At 44.9% G+C, this 20,786-nt stretch overlaps 1 protein-coding gene across 1 annotated transcript in view; it reads right to left on the bottom strand.

The window, feature by feature from the left end:
- Positions 1-20,786, bottom strand: part of LOC138593371 (serine-rich coiled-coil domain-containing protein 2-like) — a 34,466-nt gene that overhangs the window by 8,378 nt on the left and 5,302 nt on the right. Inside the window, exons 2-12 of the mRNA XM_069664363.1 lie at positions 11,008-12,251; positions 10,749-10,916; positions 10,459-10,635; positions 10,308-10,381; positions 8,258-8,431; positions 2,991-3,081; positions 2,623-2,707; positions 1,686-1,766; positions 1,004-1,118; positions 563-646; positions 364-450 (exon numbers count right to left, since the gene is read on the bottom strand). Of these exons, the coding sequence (XP_069520464.1) occupies positions 364-450; positions 563-646; positions 1,004-1,118; positions 1,686-1,766; positions 2,623-2,707; positions 2,991-3,081; positions 8,258-8,431; positions 10,308-10,381; positions 10,459-10,635; positions 10,749-10,916; positions 11,008-12,208 (2,337 nt within the window). The 5' untranslated portion in view covers positions 12,209-12,251. The remainder of the gene's footprint in view (positions 1-363; positions 451-562; positions 647-1,003; positions 1,119-1,685; positions 1,767-2,622; positions 2,708-2,990; positions 3,082-8,257; positions 8,432-10,307; positions 10,382-10,458; positions 10,636-10,748; positions 10,917-11,007; positions 12,252-20,786) is intronic.

Consider the following 20,786-nt stretch of genomic DNA (forward strand, 5'->3'; position numbering starts at 1 on the left):
AGGTCACTTTATATCCTGATATCGATTTTAACTTTATCATAACACGATACATATTCAGGGGGATCAATGACAGATTGATGAAGGCTGAAATAAGCTGACTTTGATGATCACTTTTGAACAGTTCAGTGGATTAACTGCTAAATAATAAGAAATAATAAAAATAAATCATAAAAATACACCAAACTATCAAAAACAGAGAGCTAGACGGTAAACACTGGCTCTCTGGTGGTTAAATGTGTTTGGTTTTTACTGTCCTCATATATTATTTATCTTTATATTGTCGTTAGCTAGCATGCTAACATTTATACAGTGAGCCTGTAACGATGCTAAAGAGAGAGAGAGGGTAGAGAGACAGAAACGGACCAGCTGCAGGGTGAGTTGTGCGATGGTTCGGTCTCTGCTCCTCAGCTCCTCCCTGAGCTGCTGCACCTCCTGCAGGAGGGCCTGCACCTACACACACACACACACACCCACACACGGAGATGTAACCGTGGAGAAATGGATTCTGGGTAATATTAAATAAGAGTATAAGGATGAGGGCTGTGTGACGCAGGCTGCTGACCTGTGTGTCGGAGCTGTGCGACGACTCGTTGGTCTCAGGACTCAGAGTTTCTGTGGTCAGCGTGTCCTCGTCTGCGTCCTCCTCCTGAACAGCACACAGCAGGGACACGCAGTCACACCACTAACTTCTGCTTTTTATTCTCTTTTGCATTTTTAAGGAAGGACATTTATTCAACTTTTTTTTAAACTTCAGATTTCTAAGGTGTTTTAGAGTCTTCAGGAGAAACCGACGGGCTCGGAGCTGAGAGCCACAGACAGGAAGTCAGACAGGAAGTTAGTGTGGGTCTGCACAAGAGATGAGTTCAGAGTAAATAAAGTATGATGATGCAAGCTTGATCCGTTATCTGAAAAACACTGGAGACTTTCAAGACGAAGAATCACATCTTCGAACATTTGAAAGTCGGCATGTTGTTATGTTTGCACTTCCTGTAGCTCCTCTCACCTGCAGCAGTAACCTCTGCAGGTACTCCAGCTGTGACCTGACTGCAGAGCAGTCCTCAGCCAGTTCCTCCACATCCAGACCCAAACCAGGAGAACCAGGAGACAGGAAGGAGGACCTGCAGAGGAGAAGGGGTAAAGACTTGAGTCTGCAGCGTTCAGAGCGAGCACCCCCCCTCCCCGATGAGGACGAGGAAACTTTAAACTGCAGTAACTTCACTCGACGCACCGTTTCCACACGTTTCATTTTCTTCTGATGTCGCGCTCAAACATTTATCATTTTAACACTTTTGTTATTAATTAAACATGTATAGCAAATGAGCTAGCTTTAGCATTCAAACACTAACTAGCTAACACTACAGTGTCCTCGTGTTAGCTACAAAATGTTAGCTGTAAATTGAGTGAGTAAGTTGAGTGCTATTGTTAGCGGTTGTGACGCAGCTGTGTTGTTTAACCTGAAGTATGAACCAGAGTCTCTGCAGAGGTCAGTGGCTGAACGTGCTGCAGGTGTGACTGTGATAAGACTTCAAGTGCAACACAGCAGACGCCAGAGCTAAAGGCTGCGGCGGTACGGTGAGGAAGGTGGTGAAGGTAACAAGAGGTCCGGCTAAAGATAACATTGATAAGAAATGAGACCGCTCTCTTGTACTCTGAGCTCAGAATGATGAGGGGATGTTTCCAGTCACCTGGGAGGACAGAGGTCCAGGATGAGGTCTCCATCTCTCTTGTTTCCAGGATCCTCTGCGAGCTTGTAGCACTGGAAATCACTGAGGGCAGAGAGGACTCATGTTTAAACACTAACTATGATTATCTTCTACTTTAACCAGCACTGTGTAAACAGCCTTCCTTTCTGCTGCTACGAGTCTGCTTTACCACGTTGTACACGATGTTACAGATTCAGGTGCGTTTCTTTCCCTCTCAAAAACTCTCGTCAGATAAAGATAAATGTTTAAATACAGGGCTTTTTGGTGGTGCAGCGGTTAGTGCTGTCACTTCACAGCTAGAAGGTTCCTGGTTCGAGTCCCGGTTCAGACGTAGTGGGCCTTTCTGTGAGGAGTCTGCATGTTCTCCCCGGGTTCTCTAAATCGCCCGTAGGTGTGAATGTGAGCGTGAAAGGTTGTCTGTCTCTGTGTGTCAGCCCTGTGATTGACAGGTGACCTGGCCAGGTGTAACCCCACCTCTCGCCCAATGCCAGCTGGGATAGGCTCCAGTTTTTGTGCAGAGAACTGCTCCAACTCTTAAGTCAGGGCTTAATATGGCTGCACACGTCCCTGCTCCCAGGACAGAGAAGTTGTTTTCATTCTTTAACGGACACATTTTTGAACTTTAAACAACCCCTTGTGAAGATAACCTCTGACCTTTCCTCTTGCAGCCATAGTTCAAACGTTATTATTGTAACAGCACTGTAGTGAAGGTGTGGAGGCCTCCTTGTTTGGTGTTTTCTGTTAGAAAAGTTGAATAAAATCTGAATATTTTGACACACATCTCACTTTGGGTATCTGAAAGCGTGATATATATTTTGGCCCGCGGCGGTTGGATGTTACGTAACTGAAGAACACAGACTCAGCTCCACTCTGCAGGTTAATCCAGGACACGCTGGAGGAACAAAGCGCCTCCCCTCACCTCTCATTGTCATTGTGGATGTCCTGAGTCCCCCAGCAGAGCTGTCTCCTCCTCCACTGAGCCATGTGGGAAATCCCATCTCCATCTGCAGGTTGAGGCCGGCAGAGAGATAAAACAGGGCGATTAGAGATGACAGAGAGCTCATTAAGAGGGAGAAAAGCTAATTAAGACGAGAGACTTAATCGTTAAATCAGACAGACATCATGAACTTTACTGGATTAGCACTTTGTCCTCAAGTTCACGTCAAATCTTCTTTGCATGTTTTAGTCCAGAAGAGGAGGAATGTGCAGAAAGAGATTGAAACGTTTTTAAGTGATGTAAGGTCAGAGAGGTCACACACTTAATATCAGGTTTACACACTAACGTACCACTGTGCAGGGAGCCGTCTTCTGGGACGTCTGCATCCAGCATGAGGTCGTCATCATCCAGATCACACGAGTCCAGATTGTTCAAGATGTCCTGAAAAAGAGACGTTTATTGTTGTTTTAATTCCCTCTGTTTTCTGAGGACAGAAAAGACATAAAGAAGAAGAGGAGATAGTACGTTTGAAGAAATGTTCATTTGATTTTTAGTTTTCTACAAGCTGAGAGATCAAAAAGAAACCCGTGAACAAGCAGCTGCAGCTTGAAGGACGACTTCAGCTTCAACCAGGTGCTGGTTAAAGACTGACGGAGCTTCACATCACTGTAAGGAGGAGGTCTTTAGAGTCGGCTGAAGGAGTCTTTATAAGGAGAAAGACGGTTTGATTCAGACAGATTTTTTAAACTGAAAACAGAAACGTGTCTGCTAAATAAACGCTGTCATCTCTCGGTTCGTCCCATCCCCCGGAGGAGCGCCCGTTCATCTGTCTGTGCTGAGTCTCAGTCTCACTGTAAACAGGAAGTTACACAGAGGCTGCACTCTGGCTTACTGCAGCGGGATGAAGCCCAAACAGAAACAGAGTTTCTTGTGATCGACTTTAATTAACGGCTCTTCAGTTTGCTGAAAGAACAACATCATGATGCAGATTAGGAACAACATGAAGCTTTGTCAGGTCTGTCCTCAGGAGGAGAAGGAAACTACTTTAACATGAGACGGAGGGCGGAGCCATCATTTATGATGCATTCAAGGAAGCCAGGAAATCTGAGTGCTGTTTTGGTGTCTAGCCGTTGACTTTTTATGTAAATTCGTAGAATGTAAAATTAATCTAAATCGATTAAACCGCCGCTGAAAATAGTTCCCAACAAAGGCCTCTTTTCCTGCTGCTTGATTGATTAGAATCTAAACTGATCAGCTGTTTTAACCTTTATAAACATGTTATTATTCTGTGAGGGGTTTTTCACTCTTTGGTTGGACCAATGGGCTTCCAGATGAGTATCACAAACAGGAAGTCAGACAGAAATTGTCCCCAGAATGTCCCCAAACTAAAGAGAAGCGTTTTGAAACAACGAAGAATAAAAGAAAAGAGAAATATATGTGAGACACACACACACACACACACACACACACACACACACACACACTTAGTTTGTGTGGCTGTTGTCTTCCTGCTGAAGCTTAGTCACACCACAGTGACCTGAGAGGAAACCGAACATTCACCCTGAATAACTGCTGCTGCATTTAAACACACACACACACACACACACACACACACACACACACAGGAACTGTCCCTGGTGGAGGAGAGCAGTCATCCCTAACAAGCACATTACCTCCTAATCTCCTCCTTCTGCCCTCCTTCTCCTCTCTTATCTCTTCTCCTCCTTTTGTCACTTTCTCTCCCTTTTCTCCTCCATCTCCTCCATCTCCTCTTCCCTCATCTCCTTTTACTCCTTCTCTCCTCTCACCTTACTCCTTCTTCACCTTTGTCCTTCTTTCCTCTCACCTTACTCCTTCCCTTTTCTCCTTCTATCCTCTCACCTTATTCTTTCTTCCCCTTTCTCTTCTTTCCTCTCACCTTACTCCTTCTTCCCTTTTCTCCTTCTCTCCTCTCAACTTACTCCTTCTTCCTTTTTCTCCTTCTCTCCTCTCACCTTACTCCTTCTTCCCTTTTCTCCTTCTCTCCTCTCACCTTACTCCTTCTTCCCTTTTCTCCTTCTCTCCTCTCACCTTACTCCTTCTTCCCTTTTCTCCTTCTCTCCTCTCACCTTTCTGTTCCTGTCTCACCTCCTGCTCTCCTCTCTCGCTCCTAATTTTCTTCTCCTTTGATTCTCCTCCTTCTCACCTTTCCTCACCTCCTAAGCTCTTCCTCCTCTTCGCTCTGTGTGTGTTTGAGCTTTGTAATGAAGATATTAAAAGAGAATTCAGGTATTTTTTTAAACATATTTTTATGTAGTTTTGATCTGACAACATTACAGAAAGGAGCTCTAAAGAGGAAGAGGATTTTCAAACCAGAAACAGCTGTTACATCACTCTTTTCAAAACCACCAGACTCCATTGACAAAAACAGTAATTTTACCTCACAGAACAAAGGAGCTGCTGCTCTACTGCTGCCCTTATTGGTTACTTTGTTTGTGTTATTGTGTGACTTTGGTGTGTGAAATGCTTACCTTGGATCCAACACAATATTTAAAAATAAACTAACCGATGGAGACAGAAGTACATCAGTAACTCCTGTGTCCTCCAGCTAAAATCACTGTTTTTATCAATGGAGTCTGGTGTGTTTGCAGAGAGCGATGTAACGTCTGATTCTGGTTGTTGTCAGGCACTTAGAACAACAATCTGAGCCTGTCAGTGGTTTATAAAAGGACAGTTTCAGACTCTTTCTATTTATTGATCGTACCTGTTCATCTTTTTCTCCTTCTCTCCTCTCACCTTACTCCTTCTTCCCTTTTCTCCTTCTCTCCTCTCACCTTACTCCTTCTTCCCTTTTCTCCTTCTCTCCTCTCACCTTACTCCTTCTTCCCTTTTCTCCTTCTCTCCTCTCACCTTTCTGTTCCTGTCTCACCTCCTGCTCTCCTCTCTCGCTCCTAATTTTCTTCTCCTTTGATTCTCCTCCTTCTCACCTTTCCTCACCTCCTAAGCTCTTCCTCCTCTTCGCTCTGGCGTCTGAACTAATCGATATTTAACAAACAACAAACCATCACCTTCTACTGATTTCAGGCTGTTCACATGTGGACCGGTAGTTTTGTGTGTAACTGTGTGTTAACAGCCTCACAGCACACACACACACACACACACACACACACACACACACACACGGACCAACACTGCCCCCTGGTGGACGCCTCAAACACAACAGGAATAAAGTGCTGTGAGGGCTAATAACTTCAAGTGTAAAATGTGGAGAGGTAAAAAGGGAGACTTCACACATCACTTCAGAACTCGTTAACGTCGTCACATCGTTAAGAGTCGGAGCTCATTAAGGTCGATCACTCAGCTCGTTAGCACACAGAGCTCATTAAGACAGAGAGCTCATTAACACTCTGAAACATTATTCAGGGAGTGTGTTAACTGTCCTCAACAGGCAGTGGAGAGACATCCTTTACCCTCATCCTTTCACCCTCTGACAGCTGACATACTCTGTTACAGATCGTCCTGAAGGAGGGAAACATTTTAAACTCATTTACAAATGAAACTTTGAGAAGCTTTGAGGGTTTTATACTTTTGCTTCCAACAAAAGTTTCCTTTTTGGACTTTTAATTTAACCAAAGTAATAAGACCAGACATGGGCCAGGCTGTAAGGCTGTAAGATGATGAAGAGTGTCAGAAAATATCTGGTTCTTTGCTAAAACGTCAAAACTACAAGAAGCCTGTGGACGTAAAAACTGAAGGAGGAAATTCAACTACGACTCCCATGGTGCATTTAGGTAACAAACAAGCTGTCAAAAAGAAAGCTAACGGTACACGCTGGACATTAGCTAAACAAACTGACTGGATATTGGACAGGTTTACCCTCAGTTGCACAGATGTTGAGTTTTCCTCTGATCCACACCTCTAACCGACTTCCTCTCCTGAGCTGCAGCAGCCGAGGATCATGGGTACTGTAGTATTTAAAGCTGTCCACCATGCCAAAACGACCAGACGTGATTTAAAGTTTAAATATTTTAAGTTGGTGGTAAGAAAATGTACTGTCATGACTGTTTAATGAGTTCCATTACTACTGGTTACATTGAGGATATTATTTAAACATTCAAAATTCATAATCATAAAACACACCAGTTTTTTTATTATTAAATCTGAATGTAGTCTAATAAACATGAAACGTATTAGATAACTACATCTCACTGATCTGCTTCACCTTCATTCACCTCCACCTGTCAGCAGGTAAAACCACAGGTAAAACCTCACACTGCAGCATCAGCAGCTGTAGTTCACACTTCAGACACCAGAGGGCGCCAGAGGACTTCATTCAGACTCCACAGCTCTGACTGATGATGAAACCAGAGCTCAGTGACCTCTGCAGGCTCATTAAGCAAACATGGACGACCTCTGAGAACAACAATTCGTCACGTCGGTGACCTCAGAGAGGACGGCGTCACTTCTGACTGTTGAGCAGGGACGTAAAACTTTAAACACTTCGTTTATTAAATCATTTAAAGGTGGGAATCAGTCCCGTAGTAAGGTCTGCAGGTATGTTTGAGGATCTTTTTCTGTCGACTATCATCACTTTCATACGTTGGTTTGTAGCAACTTGATTTCTAATTGAAATAACAGGATAGAAGTTTAATGTGATGTTTAATCACAGAGGGTTTCTGCACTTTGTGGTTTTAGCTGCAGAACTTTTTCTGCCATTATTCACATTTATAAACTAAACAACTTCCAAATTTAGAAGACGTGAGGAGTCATTGACAAATATGCATCATTTATACACTCCTGGAAGCAACGTGTGCACTTCTGATTTACATGTTAATAATCCTGTTTACTTTATGTGAGTTTTACAAACTAGCACACACATTTCTTTTTGTCCTCAATACGACGAAGAGCATCAGACCTGAATCTGAATCAGCATGCAACCAGCAGATGTAGTTCAAGTGCTGTGGGAAAATTCAGACGTCTGTGTGCTCCACTCTGGCTGCCAAAGAACGAGTGTTGCATTCAGGTGCTTTTATATCAGAGGATGAATGGTTACAGACGCAGCAGGTTTTAGAGTTACACTCCTCGAGTTCAGACTGGTTACAAAAATGTTCCAACATCGCCGACAGCGAACAGAAGCAGCGATGTGACATTTAAAGTTCAGCAGTTCGGCCTGTTTCTGCCTGTTTGATGATCAGTGTGTTCTTTAAGGAGGCAAACCGTCTGCTGTCACATGACCTCATTCTGTCTGCAGCCAAACGCCGGCCTGAAGCAGGACGGAGACGATGCTGCTGGAATATTAAACTCTCACTTTGTGTCTCTTTTCTGTTAATGGGCGCAAAACCAACAAATGAGCGGACATGAGCAAAAACATCATCAATCGAATAATTAAAGGATGTACGCAGCGTTACATCACATCCTCCTGCACTGTTCAGAGTAATCAATCCTCTTTTAAGGGTTTAAAAAAGCTACAATTGATCAATTTAGGAGGAAAAGTTTCTGTTCTTCCAAAGCGGATGAAAGTGCATGTTACTCGTGTCAAAGGTTAATGAAGCACGAGCGAGAGGGGAGTCCTGTGGAAGGCCCAACTGCTCTACGACCCCGACGACCACGAGGACTACCTTTCAGGTTCAGGACTTACGATGCTGTTGAGGTCGGAGTCGAAGCTCCCGATGTGATGGGTGGTGTTGCTGTTGGTGTTGATGGAGGCGGTGGTGACGGCGCCCCCCAGTGGCTCCAGGCCCTCCTCGTCCCACATGTAGGTTCCCCCAGACCCACAGCTGTCCGAGGGGGACAGGTCCAGGGAGGACCCGCCCTGCAGGAGAGACAGAGAGGACGGGGAAGAGATGATTGTATTTGAAAAAACTTTGTCAGGGTCAGAAAGAAAAGTTGTTCAAGGTAAATCTGTGTTATTAATGCAAGCCAGCTTTTTTTTGTCAAAAAGCTGAATCAGTATTCTTATGATCTTTCCTGCTGAGTGAAAGAACGAGCGAGGCTCCTGTATGCTTGTGTGTTTAACCAAAAGCTTAACTTTGTTTCTGCTAAAGAAACAACATGGATCCTGTTTCTCTCTGCTGATTCTCTCAGCTGAAGGTCTCTCTGCAAAAACATGTGTATTATTTTAATGGATCGAGCCCGGTTCAGGCGTACGGTTCCTTTCTGTGTGGAGTCTGCATGTTCTCCCCGTGCATGCATGGGTTCCCTCCGGGTTCCTCCCACAGTCCAAAGACATGCTCGTTAGGATCACTGGTGACTCTGAATTGCCCGTAGGTGTGAGTGTGAAAGGTCTCTGTGTGTCAGCCCTGTGATTGACAGGTGTCCAGGTGTAACCCCGCCTCTTATCCAATGCTAGCTCTAGCCCCCGTGACCCTGGATGGATGAAGACTCCTAATGTTAAGCGGTGGTATGATGCAGTGAATGTGGCTCTTAGCTCGGGCTCAGAGGGACATGAGAAGGTTTTGTATAAGCTGTAGGTATCATTTGTACTTTGACTTCTGTTTGTCTTCGTGCCTCCGTTCATCTGCTCCTTTCTTTCTTTGCTTTCTTCAAGCGTTTCATTAAAATAGAAACAATCGTGTAAAAGAAATAAAGTGTCTTTTCTGAAGGTCATCCCCAAATCTTGATGCAAATGACGGATTGTTAATTAAATCTGTAGTTGAGCTTCTTGGCATTGAATCAACGTCCCAATCTGCGTGACCTCATTTATCGCTGCTTGTGCTACTTTTCAGATTATGTTCACTGTTAATAGCATTAAAATCTCAGAGCTTACAGTGAAGCTGTTTTGCCTCTAAAGTACATTTGAACGTTTTACAAACAGACTGCAGAAGGAGCTGAGCCATGATTTAAAATATTCATTAGAGAAACAGCTTCATCAGGTTTTAATGGACTCGCAGGAGAAACCACAATCAGGGCTTCTTTCCCGCTCCTGTATAATTAAAATGTGTTTGGGTGACACAGCAGCTGACGCTTACACCCTGAGAACAATGTGGCCCATGTGTCACTCCGCTCTGACTGTCGAGGGTGGAGTCCAACACCAACTGTCACCGCTGCACCTTTAAACTCTGAGTCACCTGTCGTAAGAGTCCAGGTAATTACCTCATCATTTTATGATAATGTGTTAGCAAGCAATGTCTGGGTGGTACCCATGTTTCTCAGCGCCCCTACTAATGAATCAAGTGTTTGAGCTTTGTAATGAAGATATTAAAAGAGAATTCAGGTATTTTTTTAAACATATTTTTATGTAGTTTTGATCTGACAACATTACAGAAAGGAGCTCTAAAGAGGAAGAGGATTTTCAAACCAGAAACAGCTGTTACATCACTCTTTTCAAAACCACCAGACTCCATTGACAAAAACAGTAATTTTACCTCACAGAACAAAGGAGCTGCTGCTCTACTGCTGCCCTTATTGGTTACTTTGTTTGTGTTATTGTGTGACTTTGGTGTGTGAAATGCTTACCTTGGATCCAACACAATATTTAAAAATAAACTAACCGATGGAGACAGAAGTACATCAGTAACTCCTGTGTCCTCCAGCTAAAATCACTGTTTTTATCAATGGAGTCTGGTGTGTTTGCAGAGAGCGATGTAACGTCTGATTCTGGTTGTTGTCAGGCACTTAGAACAACAATCTGAGCCTGTCAGTGGTTTATAAAAGGACAGTTTCAGACTCTTTCTATTTATTGATCGTACCTGTTCATGGTAGTCGGGCTGACTGGTCCGTCCTCGATGTGGGAGACGGTTGAGTCCATGCTCCTCTTGCTCACCTGGAGAGAGACAGAATATATTTCAGAATCTGTTTCCTGTTTTTAAAGACTCTAAAGATGAATCCAGTAAAACTCACCGTTGAGTCTCATGCTGGCCCAGTCCACGCCGTCGTCCAGGAAACAGAGTCCTGCTGACTTTGCGACGCCATTGACAGCCGACTTGTCGTCATCGAACCTGGCGCACGATTGGTCGAGCCCTGAGTCGTCTTCGTCATTTTTAGAGGAGAGAAGCAGGATGCCCACCCCTCCGTTTCCTGCAGACATGGAAAGGATCTATTGCATGCACAGTTTTGGCCCCTCCCAGCTTCCATACATATAAAAAAGTAGAAAAGAAGTTGTACGTGTGTATTTTTCTGTCCTTTCTTACCGAGGTTGTCAAAGTCGTCCATGTACTCCTGACTGGTGTCGTTTCTATCCAGAGACGAGCTGGACGACAGCGACATGTCCTCCAGCGTCTCCCCAACAATCGACACCTCTCCCTGGGATACAAGCTCGGCCAACAGCCCCTCTGTCTCTGGAGCCTCTGGGGAACTTTCTGTTAGGAGAATTGTTAAAATGAGATTATTTGACCAACAAATTTAGAGTGAGGAATGCTTCGTCATGGTTTCACTTAGATCTATTTGTACCTGGGCTGTTTTCTGTCGTCGAAGGCGTCTCTGCTGAAGCCTCAACTGAGTCGTCTCGATGCTCATTGGCTGCGGTCACTCGGAGGGGGCGGGACTGCTTGATGAGAGACGGACGTGACAGCTTATAGCTGATACCGCTGGGCTTAGAGGTGGGGCCATGGCTGGGTAGGAGGGGCTTCTTTAAGGCAGAGGGGGGCAGGAGGGAGGGGATGCTGACCCCTGGTCTTGCAGGAGAACTCTGACCGTTGACCCTGCCTCCTCCCTCAGGAGTCTGGAGGGTGACAGAGGATTTTGCTGAGCTGGAACCTCGCCCGGCCACCCTGTTGATGGAGTACGAGCGGGCGCCATTGGGGGAGCGAGAGATAGAGGAGGAGGTGGAGGACGGGGTGAGGGTGGGGGAGGGCTGCCGTCTGACCTGGGTGAGGCTACGAGACCGGAGGCGATCGCTTTCAGAGAGCTGGACGGACGGAGCGGACCCGAGGCTGTCGCTGGAGTGGGAGCGGTTGGCAGGCTGTTTCTTTTGGAGGGGGGAACCTGATCGAGAACCGGGTCCAGCAGAGCGAGCGAGGTTCTGAGGCTGCCTCAGAGAGCTGCTCCGGGGTTTGGATCCAGAATGACCGTTCAGGGTCTGCTTGGTGCCGGTGATCGGCCCGAGTGCAGGTTTGGAACCCTGAGATCCACTTTTAGAGACAGGAAGTGTTCTTGAGCTGGACTGCGGGGATGGTGATGATGTCACAGGAAGGCCAAAGCCACGCCCCTTTCCTACAGAAGCCGAGGCCGGCTTCTTGGCTTCACACTGAGACAAAACAGGTGATCCCTGCTGCCTTTGGGAATAATACTGATGGCCGTTACTGACGGAGCGATTCTGCCCGACCTTTCCCCTCCTCCTCTCTCCGTCCTCTCCTCCGTCCTCCACACTCTCATTTTCTTTCCTCCATTTCATGGAAAAGGACGTCGGCACTCTGAGGAATCCATTCTGCTTCAGAGAGGCAGGGGGTGCAGTTAAAGTGCCGTTGACCCCCGCTGGGCCGGGGTGGTGGTAGAACCCGTTGGTGAGGCGGGTGCTGGTGAAGGCGCTCGCGGTGGCAGGCGGTCCTGTCTGAGTGGAAACCGGGTCAGATTTGGGCCGCGAGCCGAACTTGGGCAGCCGAGAAACCATGGTGGGCATGGTGGGAGGGTGGTCGAGAGGAGGGGCTGACATCAGACCCCGCCCACTTCAACATGGAGACACTCAGCAGGAGGAGCTGGAGAGGAAGAACAACAGAGATAAGAAATATAAAGTTCTGGATGTAGGATCAAAGTGGGTTTCAAACAGTATCTACAAGCTATTTGTTTGAGCTCAACACAACTGATGTGGGCGACACATGTAACCACATGAGACTTTTATGGAAGCAGAATGAGGCGAGCAAAAAGAAGAAGTGGGAGCGTGGGACCGTTCCGCCCTGAAAGACAACAACCAGGTTATGAGTAAATTGTATTTTAATACGTATTGAAATATAGCTGCACTACAACCACGACACGATAACTACAGTGGACAACGAGTGCAAACACACCGCGGTGGCAACAACGATTTCTATTACGACCAGGCTGTAAATTCAGAAACGAACGTCCAAAACAAAACGTCGAAAAAAAGAAAACACGCTGCAGGTACACGACCAGTCAAACGCTTGGACACGCTTTCACATTCACTTGTATGAGAAGGTGTGTCCAAACTTTTGACTGGTCGTGTACGTTCAAGATTCAAATTTGCATCATTTCAGGATATTGTTATAAAAGTTTCATCTGCATCAGGATGTTTGATCAGCTCATCTTTCTGTTGTCCTTCACAGTGAGGCTGGATTGGATCAACCCCATCCATCCTAAATGAGACTACGCACTACACACTGTGTCCACAGGGGGCGCCAATGCACATTAACCCTGTACACTTTATATTTTATATTTCACTTATATTTGAGTTGTTCTTTTGTATAACTCCTGATTTGAGCTGTAATGTTGGAGACACTAGAATTTCCTTTGAGATGAATAAACTTCAGTCTTCTCTTCTTTTATTGTTTATGCTTAGATTGTAAAAATACAGACTTTACGCGGCCCAAAGAACGACGGTGTGTTTCGTTGTTCATCTTTAAAGGGCTCAGAGACGTCTGTCAGAGACGTCTGTCCGAGACGTCTGTCAGAGACGTCTGTTGATTCTAAAAAGTACATTTGTAATCTTGTGGGTCGAAGGTGAAAAGAATGAAGTTGACAGCCCTTCATAAATGATTGATGTTCCAGGAGAAAGAGAGGCTGTTACTGTCCAAATAAAGTTCATCTGTTGTATCTAAGATTTTATATGCCCCTCCTGTAACTCTGCTAAAAGAGAAAGTAACGCTCCACCCAAATCTCTCTATCATCAAACAAGCAACAAGCCCCGCCTTCTTTTAAAGGCCTCAGGGTTTGAATCCTGTCTCACCTGTGTGTGTGTGTGTGTGTGTGTGTGTGTGTGTGTGATGGGTGTGTCTTACATCTGTCTGATCACTATCTGTCCTTTTATGATGCAGGAGGAGCTGATTGTTTTACTAACGGGCGTGGTGTGTGTGCACCTTTTGTGTTAATGTGTTTCTAACCACACTGTCAACACACACACACACACACACACACACATACACATACACACACACACACACACACACACACAGTCTGAAGCTGCAGAGGTGACACGTGTTTCCTGCCGATGCTTCTCTGTGGATTTTTCCACTGACTCAGGACTGTCAATCATTTCCTGCAGAGTGTTTGAGGTGTTATAAATCTTCTTCTCGACTTCACCTTCAGAGCTCAGGAGAATTATCACTTAATTATCATCACGTAATTAACCTAAAGACACCTTTATAAAAATACAAACATAAATTAAATCTTGGTCAAAAACATGTTTTTGTGTCCCCAAAAAAAAAATACTGAAACAATTCATGTGGATTTCTTTTTATTTGATTTTTTTTTCTTTTTTAAAATGTTTTATTTATTTATTCATTTACATATATTTTATCATTTTTATATATATGTATATATATTTTTTTTTTAATAAAAAGATAAACAAATTATTTTCTTTATCTTATAACTTTTATTTATAAATATTTCTATTTCTCCATCTACTAATTTTAATTATATTTTTTCTTCCTTTATCTTTTAATTTCCAATTTATATACAGTATATTATGTATTTTTTATTTATTTCTTTTTTAACTTTTGTTTATTTATTTTTTATATATTTTCTTACTTTAGATTTAATTTTCTTTTTTTTATTTCATTTAATGTTTTTATTTCTTTATTTTTTATATTTATTCATTTTTTCTTTTAAATTATATAGATTTTTATTTCTTTATATTTTCCTTATTTCCTTACTTTAAATGTCCTTATCTATTTAAAAGTATATGTTTTATTGATTTTTATGTTCTGTCTCTCTATCAGCGACACTGCTATCTCCCCGACATTATTAACACTTGAATGAATATAATAAATATTTATATGTATTCTCTTTGTGTCCATGTCATGAAACACACAGTGACATTTAAAGGATGCAGAAATTCACGTCCAACTAAACGTGTTAAAAAGCAACAAACAGAAAGAGAAACATCTGACGGACACATCGATCGTCTCTGCAGGCCGAATCACCCACATCAACAGCAGATCACATCTCTGCTCTGCCCTGAGGTCGGAGCACATGCTGCTGATGCTGAAAGAACAACATTAAAAAAAACAACCTCCTCAGTCATTTGACCGCCCCAGGCCACCGTACCCTCACCGAGACGAAGCATCACAAGCTTTTGTGGACGTCGACTCTAAACAGCTGATGAGGTTACCTCACAGAGGAGAAGGCAAAGTGCAAAACTTGTGATTTAAACAAGGATCATCTGCACGTCCTGCGGGGCTCCGGGGGTCATTCCAAACCTCTCAGGTCAGACGCACAGCAGCGCGATCAGATTACAGATCATCTCCATCATGTACCGACTCCAGAGAGGAGACAGGTTTCTCATTAAAGACGCTGCATTAAACTGACTCATGACTTCCCCTCTGCTGCGTCACCGTCACAGACCGACAAGCAGAAGCACACAGACTCATCACAGCCATGAAACCTGCAGTCAGAGCCCATTACCCAAACCTAGACCGGCCTGCAGACCGAACAAAGGTTGACCCAGTGCTGGTTTGAAATCTTGCAAAAGTCACACAGAGCAAAGGGGTCAAAGGTCAGGTGTGACGTTGTTCCCTATTGAACTTGTGAGCTGGAGGATCGGGGTCATCATTTGACCGCCCACGAGGAAGTTCAATACGTGACTTTGAACTCTGTCTTGCACTAAAGATGAGGAGCGACTGCACACAAAGAAAGGAGTCGTGTTCCTGCAACCTGCAGGACCAACATTACGCAGTCACATAAATAAAGTACATCACTCCGGCTCTTGATTTACAGCGAGCTCCTCCCTCCAGCGCTGCTCACGTGTCCTGACCTTGGCAGTTGTGTTATGGACTGATCAATAAAGGATCCCATGATGAGCTCAGGCTGTGCCGTGCTTACGAGTCACTTTCACTAATGGATTCAGCCAGGAAGCAGAGCTGCAGAGTCACAGTCAGAGAAACCTTCAGTCTGTGGTTCCACTCTGTAACCATCAGCCCGGACCTCACACTGCAGCCTGCAGAACACCATCAGCTGTACGTGGGTCATTCATCAGCTCCGGTTTGGACTTAAAGCCGGGCTGATGTTACGGATGGACTGACACGCTGAGCGACATGAAGCCATGTCAGCCTGTCCGCCTGCCAGCAGCTAAATTCAGCTCTTTAAAGTTAGCCGAGCCGGATTTGATCCAAACTTTAAAGGGAAGAAAATCCTACATGTAGAGAGGAGAGCTGGAGCTGCCTCAGAGTATTAAACAGTCAGATGAGTTCAACATGAAGCTTTAGATTTATTCCTTTAACAGCCAACATGAGTCTTTTGTTTTACCTCCATCAACCCGCTTACCCGGGGTCGGGTCACGATGCCAGCAGGCTAAGCTAAGGTGACCCTCTCCTAAGCAACGTTTCCCAGCTCCTCCTGGGGGATCCCGAGGCGTTCCCAGACCAGACGGGACATTTAATCCCTCCAGCGAGCTCTGGGTCTGCCCCGGGCTCTCCTCGCAGTTGGACTTGCCCAGAAAACCTCTACAGGCGCCAAGGAGGCATCCTAAAGTGCACATTCCCGTCTAACTCAAGGTTCATTTACGACTATTCTTCTGGAGATAAATGATTCCTTCAGTCAAAGTCGAGAGCCCGGGGAAAGGCTCGTACTTGAGCCGTGAATTTCGGGTATTTAATCAAAAATCATCCAGTCGTTTCAAGTGTTTGACTCGATAAAGGATCAGGTACAATCCATCATCCCAGACACAGGTCACATGTTTGTAACATGAGTTATCTGCCACTCAAACTTTCTACGTCCTCTGCAGACTAAACTGGATCTTTGAGTTTCATTATTTCTATTCAAATGTTTAAACCTTCATTTTATTCGGATCACATTCGATCGAGCCGCCACACGACCCCTCATCAAGCTTTTCTTTTGTTCTCCTTCCTCCTTTATTTTTCCAGCACTGACCTCCTTCTCTTCCAGTCCACCCTCCCCCATTCCATTAACCTGTTACCATCCCTTCTCCTCCTCCTCCTCCTCCTCCTCCTCCTCCTCCTCCTCCTCCTCCTCTACAGTACATCCATTAAGTCACACACTAGGTCATCGATGTCCTCATGCTCCAGTTCTCCGCTCACTGAGCTGAGAGGAATCAAGGGCCGTCTGCCAGAGAGCCAGGAAAGGTCAACTGCTTCCATCCGAGTCCACTCGTTTGACTGTCCACATATTTTAGTAAAATGATATTAAATCCATGAAATCACATTTGATCCTTTCGGTAACTTTTACATGACTCACTAAGTGTTTAGTTTCCAGCACCGACAGTCTCTTTGCCTCCTGACAGACAGCTCGAGTCGCTCAGGTGATTCTGTGAGCTCAGATTTCATTCACACCCTCCGACTGAGAAGAGGCCAAAAGCTGCCAGAGGAGGACTCACAGATGGACCGGCGACACAACAGATGGTGAGCACCGACCCCGCTGCCTGGATAAAACTGGACCCCATCAATCTTCCCTCATGTTAATATCAAGGGCGAGGACGTTTCCTGCTGTGTTTCACCGCCTGTTTGATTTAAAACTGTAACACGAGCTCTCTGCAGCTGAGGAGGAAACACGCTCGCAGGCCAAAGTCCTGCAGCTCCACCAGCAGCGGGATCATCTTCCATCATCGCTCAGAGATAAACGAATCAATAGGAACCCGATCGGCTGGCTGCCGCCCTCAGTCTGAAGCACAACACAGATATACTGCGAGGACATCCGCTCAATGCGGTCAAAGTTTGTGATTTTGTCTCCACGAGAAACTCGAGTGTGTCTGTATTTGTGATCTCGATTGATCTATTTTTTCATCTATAAAATGTGCAAAATAAAACAGCGACAAATGTTCAGTTTACAGTATAAAACTGTGAATCCTCACATTGCATAAGCTGGATCAGAGACGGTGGTTTTAATCGCTCACGCTGTAACGATGCATGTCAGCGACATTAACAGAGGTGTTCCTCAGGGTTCAGTCTTAGGTCCTCTCGTTTTCAGAATCTACATTCACACCCTGAGGCTGCGTCAGTTACATTCAGTCATATTAAGTAGTAAATCCTTGTTTTTGCTTTACAGCTTAAGCCTGAGAAAATTCTGTCAAATAACAACACAAAGTTGTTGCAGCTCAAACTTGAAAACAAACTCTGCCTCTTATTTTTAATCGCCAACGATACCAAACTAATTAAATGTCTTGACAGTTCAGAAATTCATTTTCTCAATCCAAGCTTCATCCATGTTTACTGGTTTGGTTAAGTTGGTTAATTTTGTTTGACAAATATTTTTATTATTGAAAATTAGGTAAAAATTGGTGCTTTTATTTTAGTTTGCAAAAATGACTAAAACAAACCACTCGCTGAATGTGGCCTGAAAGTTTTGCACATTATCTTTGTCATCTTTGAATTAAAGCAGGGGTGGGCAACGTGGGCGAAATCTTTCCTCACAGCATATTTATGTTAATGTTACACATCATGATACAGTTATTGTTCCATACATTCAATTAAGACCTTAAGAACCTTCATTACTTCCATTCAAACAACAAAAAAACCTTTACAATGGACGCTTCAAGGCTCCTGAGAACATTTATTTTTTGTTGCATTTATGGTTTAATTTCTACATCTTGTTAACGTATCCTCGGAGACAAAGAGCTTCCTGGGAGGGAAAGTTGCCGGTATAAATAAAAACATGAATTCTTAGAAAACATCGCCCGGAGCTAAATAACCAGCTCAGTCTGATTAGTTTGCTGACTTGAAACAACAGACCAGTTGAATGTATGCATACATGTCCCACTGCTCCCTCTGAAGAGAAAGGGAGCTCTGTGCTGCTGTGCAGAGTGTAAAGGCCAGATATGATGTAACTGCACACGTGCGGACACGGTTTGTCATCCTGCAGGAGACGTCGATAAGAAGACGGGACATGGCAGAGTTCAGATAAACTTATTATCCCGATGCAAAGATCAGCAGTAGAACACTGAAAGAAAACTGAGCGAAACCTGAACCAATGACCTCAACGAACCGCAAACAACAAGGGATTGTGGGTAGGCAGAGACGAAGCATCTGCTGTTAACTGCTCTGAACTTCAGCTGTCATCCCTCATCCATCCTGTCCTCCCTTCCTCATCACTCTTCCTCCATCTGCCTCCTCATCTCTCTCCGTCATGTCCTTGTTTTCCTCCTCTGAGCCTCTCGTGGTTTCAGTCTCTCTACCTGCAGATCGCCAGAGGACGGAGATATTCTTAGCAGAGGGCAGAGAAACATAACCTCCTCCTCTTCCTCTCTCTCTTTTCCTTCTGCCTTCATTACCCAGCTTCTGCCATCCTTAGAAAACTGTCCAGACATGTAAGAACCCGTTTTAGCGACACAGAGCGATCAGTGTCTCCGTCCACTCGAGGACACGCTTGTCTTCTGACTCCAGCTCAGTCGGGACGTCTCCGTATCTAAATAGAGACTCCACATTTAGCCGCTGTGTTTGTATTATTCATGGCTGCTGGTTGGATGTTGGGTGTGTTTGGGCGTCAGGCAGACTGAGCGTGAGGATATCTGATCCATGAAACATGAGGGACAAGTTTCCTCTAAGCCCAACGTCCAGGCGCTAACTGTTAGCCTACATGTGGACTGAAGAGGAAACAAACTCCAACGTATCATTAGAGAGAACACATCACACCTTTTATAGGAAGTGCATATATTTTACATTAAGGTGGGAATCTATTCCTTTTATTTCCTCCAGATGTAGCATGAACTTTAACCCCTGGTACACTCGCCAAAACGGACGAAAACCTTTATTCATTCGAGCTGCAGAAAACCAGGCGAGTGCTGACGCTGCCGGAGCTACATGAAAGAATTAAACACCCTCACAGAGACGCGGAGGCTGTCTCTGCAAGCTGCTTATTTCCTGTAAGAAGTTTTGATGCTTTCACACGTTTCAAACGTGCTCTGTTTCAGCTCGAAGACATGTTGGACATTAACACTTAGCAAACACTGCTTTCTCTCATTGTAGCTATTTAACAGCACAAAACACAACAGGTCTCACTGCTGCATGAAGGTGTTTCTAGGGCTTAAACACACACACACACACACACACACACACACACACACACAAAGTCAGAGTCCAGCTTCAGGCTGTTATGACACACACACAGCATGAATGCCCCGTCTTGTTGGGCATTAAATCAACCAATAAACACACCACCTCCTCTCTCTCTCTCTCTCTCTCTCTCACACACTCACACACACACACACACACACACACACACACTTAATGAATGGCTGACTGAAGCAGGACCATGCCTGAATGAGCCTCGCCCACAGACAGTCTGAGGAGCCTGCTTCACCTCTTTCTCCCACTCTCTCCGGCTTTATCTCGGCGCACATATTTCCTCGTCTCTTTGTGGATGACTCAACGTTTTTTGGACACAAATGTATTCAGGTTTTTTTCCTTCTGCTGATTCCTCAATCACACACACACACCATCCTGCTGCTGGATTAATCCGCCGCTGAAAATAGTCCTGAACAAATGCCCGATTTCTTCCTGTTCGTTTGGTAACAAAATAAAGAGAGCAGCAGTTTGATGAAGCTACGGAGCCTTTTCTTTACTTTATACTAAAGACACATACAGCAGATGGAGGGGTAGGTGTGGCTAAGAGGTAGTCTGTCGTCCTCCAGTCAGAAGGCCGGCGGTTCAATCCCCTGCTCCTCCAGCCTACATGCTGAAGTATTCTGGGCAGGATCCTGAACCCCACTCCTCCCCTCGAGGCAGCCTGCGGCCTCGCATCGTCCTGCCGTGTGGCATTTTTACCGTTTTGTCTTTGTGAGCTGTTTTTCTGCAGCGGGAATAAACTCGTTCACGTTTCTGAAAGAGAAAACGTTCATGTTCGGTTTGTTTGCTCAGCTCTCAGTGAGCTCAGCCTCTCATGTGGAGCACATGAGCTCAGGAGTGGGAGGTCGCACATGTTGCCCCGGAGTCGTTTGGAGCCCTTTAGAGCTGGTACCCTCCCCCCCCTTTGCCCCTCTGGTTTCATAGCAACTTGGCATGGACAACATCCCTGTTGTGCTGAGCGCTGTGGACCTCCACTCACTCCGCCATCACCCCACCACCATCATTAATCTGCCACAAAGCGGCTCTTTCTCTCCGCTGCTCTGC

This window comes from Semicossyphus pulcher, unplaced genomic scaffold, assembly GCF_022749685.1.
Source record: "Semicossyphus pulcher isolate SPU_LCO1_2020_fin unplaced genomic scaffold, fSemPul1.0.p SCAF_16, whole genome shotgun sequence".
Lineage (NCBI taxonomy): Eukaryota > Metazoa > Chordata > Actinopteri > Labriformes > Labridae > Semicossyphus > Semicossyphus pulcher.